Source organism: Chaetura pelagica, unplaced genomic scaffold (assembly GCF_000747805.2).
Source record: "Chaetura pelagica isolate M959 unplaced genomic scaffold, ChaPel_1.0 scaffold11, whole genome shotgun sequence".
Lineage (NCBI taxonomy): Eukaryota > Metazoa > Chordata > Aves > Apodiformes > Apodidae > Chaetura > Chaetura pelagica.
The window spans coordinates 6,184,547-6,188,051 of NW_009952694.1; the positions used below are offsets into that span (position 1 = coordinate 6,184,547).

The 3,505-nt window shown below is 58.7% G+C and overlaps 2 protein-coding genes across 2 annotated transcripts in view; both read right to left on the minus strand.

Annotated features, from left to right (window-relative positions):
- ISM2 (isthmin 2) overlaps window positions 1–365 on the minus strand; it is a 4,046-nt gene extending 3,681 nt beyond the window's left edge. Inside the window, exon 1 of the mRNA XM_009993975.1 lies at window positions 339–365. Within this exon, the coding sequence (XP_009992277.1) occupies window positions 339–365 (27 nt within the window). The remainder of the gene's footprint in view (window positions 1–338) is intronic.
- Window positions 366–443: 78 nt separating this feature from the next.
- Window positions 444–3,505, minus strand: part of LOC104385509 (isthmin-2-like) — a 4,207-nt gene continuing 1,145 nt past the window's right edge. Inside the window, exons 3-7 of the mRNA XM_009993976.1 lie at window positions 3,459–3,503; window positions 2,624–2,963; window positions 1,998–2,138; window positions 1,450–1,527; window positions 444–961 (exon numbers count right to left, since the gene is read on the minus strand). Of these exons, the coding sequence (XP_009992278.1) occupies window positions 444–961; window positions 1,450–1,527; window positions 1,998–2,138; window positions 2,624–2,963; window positions 3,459–3,503 (1,122 nt within the window). The remainder of the gene's footprint in view (window positions 962–1,449; window positions 1,528–1,997; window positions 2,139–2,623; window positions 2,964–3,458; window positions 3,504–3,505) is intronic.

Sequence of the window (3,505 nt, forward strand, 5' to 3'; positions counted from 1 at the left end):
GGGTGGGGCCAGACAGCTCTGCCTGCGGCAGGCCAGCTCCTCAGATCTGCTGTGGAGCCAGCAGGAAATGAGGACATTTCACCCTGCAGACGCTCAGCTTTCAGGTTGCATTGAAAGATCACAGTGAAAGATCACAGCAGATGGGAGCAGCCCCCATTCCCTTTACACCTCCCATCCTCTGCAGCTCCCCATGTGCCAGCCCAGGCACCCCGGGATGCAGGACGACTGCGGGTGGCACGGCAGGGACTGCACTGCAATAACCTCCAGCACCCTCAGAAATCCGAGGGAGGCCAAGGCGCCCCTCTGAGAGGACAAGAGGGATGCTGTATCCTCCCCACTCTGCCCGGTGCCAGCAAGGAGCCCATGAGCAGGGCTGGGGCTTCACCAGGCTGGGCCAGGGTAGGAGCCAGCAGTGGCCCCGGCTCCTCTGAGCGTGGCCACAGCTAGTACTCCTTGGCCTCCTGCAGCTGGGAGAGGTACTCCTCCTCGGCGGGGTTGTCTGCGCACTGCCGCCCGTTGTTGGGGGGCCGGACAGCGTGGTAGCGGCTCCAGTCCCCCTTGCAGAGGATCCAGGGCAGCATGTCCACCTTGTAGTGCAGCTCTGGGGAGAACTCGGTGCTAATGAGGTTGGGGACGCCAGCCCCCTTTCCACGGGTGATGAGGTGGGTGTGCTCATCGTAGCAGCAGTGCTGGGCAGCCAGGGTGGTGCTGTCGAGGGAGAGCATGGAGCGCAGGCAGAAACGCGCCGTTGGCTTATAGATGTCCAGGCGCTCCTTGGGGCCGCTGGCATCCCGCCATCGGAAGCTCTTGCCCTGCTGCTCATCCCGCAGGTTGACGGCGCTGTAGACGGCCTCCAGCGGGTAGGAGCAGGGGCAGCTGGGCAGGTCCGTCAGCACCTTGCTCAGGTACTTCGTGAGGAAGTCACTCTTGCAGTTCAGCCACTTCTCACAGCTGTCCACCTCTGGGGGGGGAGGGCACCAAAAGGGTGAGGGCACATGCAGCCTGCACCCAGCTTTACCCATCTGCCCGCAGCCTCACCAGACCACAGGCAGAGCCTGCAACCACCAGGCAGGAGCAGCCAGGCTCCTGGCATGAGCTGGAGCCAGGCTCCATCCCCGAGCCAGTGACAGGGAAGGGGTTTTGTGCTGGGGCAGAGCTGCCCATTGCAGGGGCTCTGCCCAGGGCACCCATCACTACAGGGGCCATGGGAGAGGACATGCAGCAAGCTGGCTCCAGCCACTGCACCATAAAGCAAGACTGTCTTGTACCAGGGCTGTGGGAGGACCTGGGTTTCCCAGGATGACTGCCAAAGCCTGCACATGGCACTGGTTTGGGTGGCTTAGGTCTGGATACCAGATCTGGGAGCCCTTGGCAGACCCCTCCCCACCAGGGAGCTACATCCCCTGTGAGGTCTGGCACTGAAGCCCCCAGTGCAAGGCAGAGGCTGACCTGAGTTGAAGAGCTCTGTGGTGTTGTCACTTTTGAAAGGCACCTCCTCTGTGGGGAAGACCATTTCCCCCTCTGCTCCTTGAGGGAAAAAACAAACAAACAAACAAAGAGCAAGGCTGAACACCAGGAGGAGTGTTGAGTTTTTGCCTCTGTAAGGTAACCAGACACCATCCATCTTCCAACCCTCCTCCCACCACTGCTTCGGTGACACACAGGAGAGACCTGCCCAAAGCTGTGGGTTATGCAAACTCCCGTGGATGGAGCTCTCAGTATGCCTCAGGTGAGGATTTCAAGTTCCCAGAGAGGTGCAAGGAGTTGCACACTGAGCTGGATGCCAGCTCTACCACCCTTGGACGCTATGTAACTTACTGGAGAGCCATGAAGCCCCGTCAGCTTCTTCGTGGAAAAAAAACCCTCTGGTCATTAGCCCAGATCACATTAAACATAACTAGCTCTTGAAGCATGAGCAAAGCCCAGCCTGCAGCAGCGAGGGACTGGTCCACATCAGGTCAGACGCTGCCCAAGCACTGGTGGGGCCTGGGGCTCACCAGGGCAGCGCGGCAGGTCGCAGGTCCTTGACTCTGTCGCTGTGCAGGCGTAGCCACAGGACCGGGTCCTCTTCTGGTTGCCACTGCCACAGGTGATGCTGCAAGGGGACCATGGACTCCACTCCTCCTCATCTTCATAGTCTGTACACAGCAGAGGAGAGGCAGAGAGTGGGGAACCTCAGCAAAGCCTTAGCAGCAGGGTAGCCAGCAACCAACCAAGACCTAGCCCTCTGCAGCTCCTCTCCTGGGGAGTGCTCAGGTCTGTGGCAAAAGCTTCTGGCACTAGTGTCACCACAGGGGCCTGAGTCAATGGCAGAAGCAGTGGCCGTTTACACTGTATGTCTCATCTGATCATGCCTTTGCTAGAGTCCATGCTCCAGTCTGACTACATGCAAGTGCAATTTCCACTGGGACACTGGCGTGCCTGACCGCTGGCAGCCCCAGCTGGGTGCTGGCCTTGCTTTACGGCACGGTTGCTTATTTTTTAAGCAAGAGCTGAGCACCAGCGTGCTGGGATCCCTGGTGCAGGGCTACTCCCCCTGCAGGAAGGCAGGGCTGTGGGTCAGGTAGGGCAGGGGAGGGCAGTGCTGGTCTGCAGGGCAGCACACATGCCCCAGAGGACTCACCGTAATCATATTTTTCCTTAAAGATCCAGTTCTTCTGCCTGGGCCACCGCTGGTCCCAGTCACCTCCCACTCCACTGAGCATGGACTCCTCCTCCTCATACTCTGCTGTGTAATCTTCCTCCTCTTCATCCTCCTTGTCCCCTACATTCAGGTTGTCATCGTCATCCTCTTCTTCATCCTCCTCCTCTTCAGCAGGGTCAGTGTATTCCCAGAAGAGGGGCCAGAAGAGATCCTTGTGGGACAACCACTCAGGGGATGTCAGGGACCAGTCATTGCTTGTCTCCTTCAACAAGTCCATCTCCATCTCAGCCTGAGGATCAGCCACAACTTCGATGGTCACCTGGAGGCCAGACATGAGGCAGTGCAGTAAGCCAGGCATAGCCCCAGGACAGACCTGCCAGCCCACGCACTGCTTCCAAGCCTGAGAGGCCAGAGATGCTTTAGACTACATGACCATGTAGATGATGAGAGGTGTTGACTCATCTGGAGGGACTGAGCAGGGGCAGAGCAGGAGGCACAGGGAGGGCTATTGGTCACCCATAGGGACCACCTTCAGAAATTGAGAGGTCACCCCCATAGATGCATTTGCCCCTGCTCTATGGAGAGGGCCTGTGGGGGAGTGGGGGAACAGGGAAAAGGCCATGAGTAAATTCCTCTTGCAAGGAGCTTGTCTGTGCCAGCTATTCGCATCTGGTAGTTACCAGAAAGAGAGACAGCAGCAGCCACATGGACTCCGCTCCCAAGAACTTTATTCTTTAGGGAAGCAAATGAGCCTGGGGAGCACACACGGCACTCACCCACATCCCCCCATAGCCCACTCAGAACTGCTCCCCACCTGGATGTTGGGGTTCTGCGCGCTCAGGTCCACATTGGCCAGGCCCG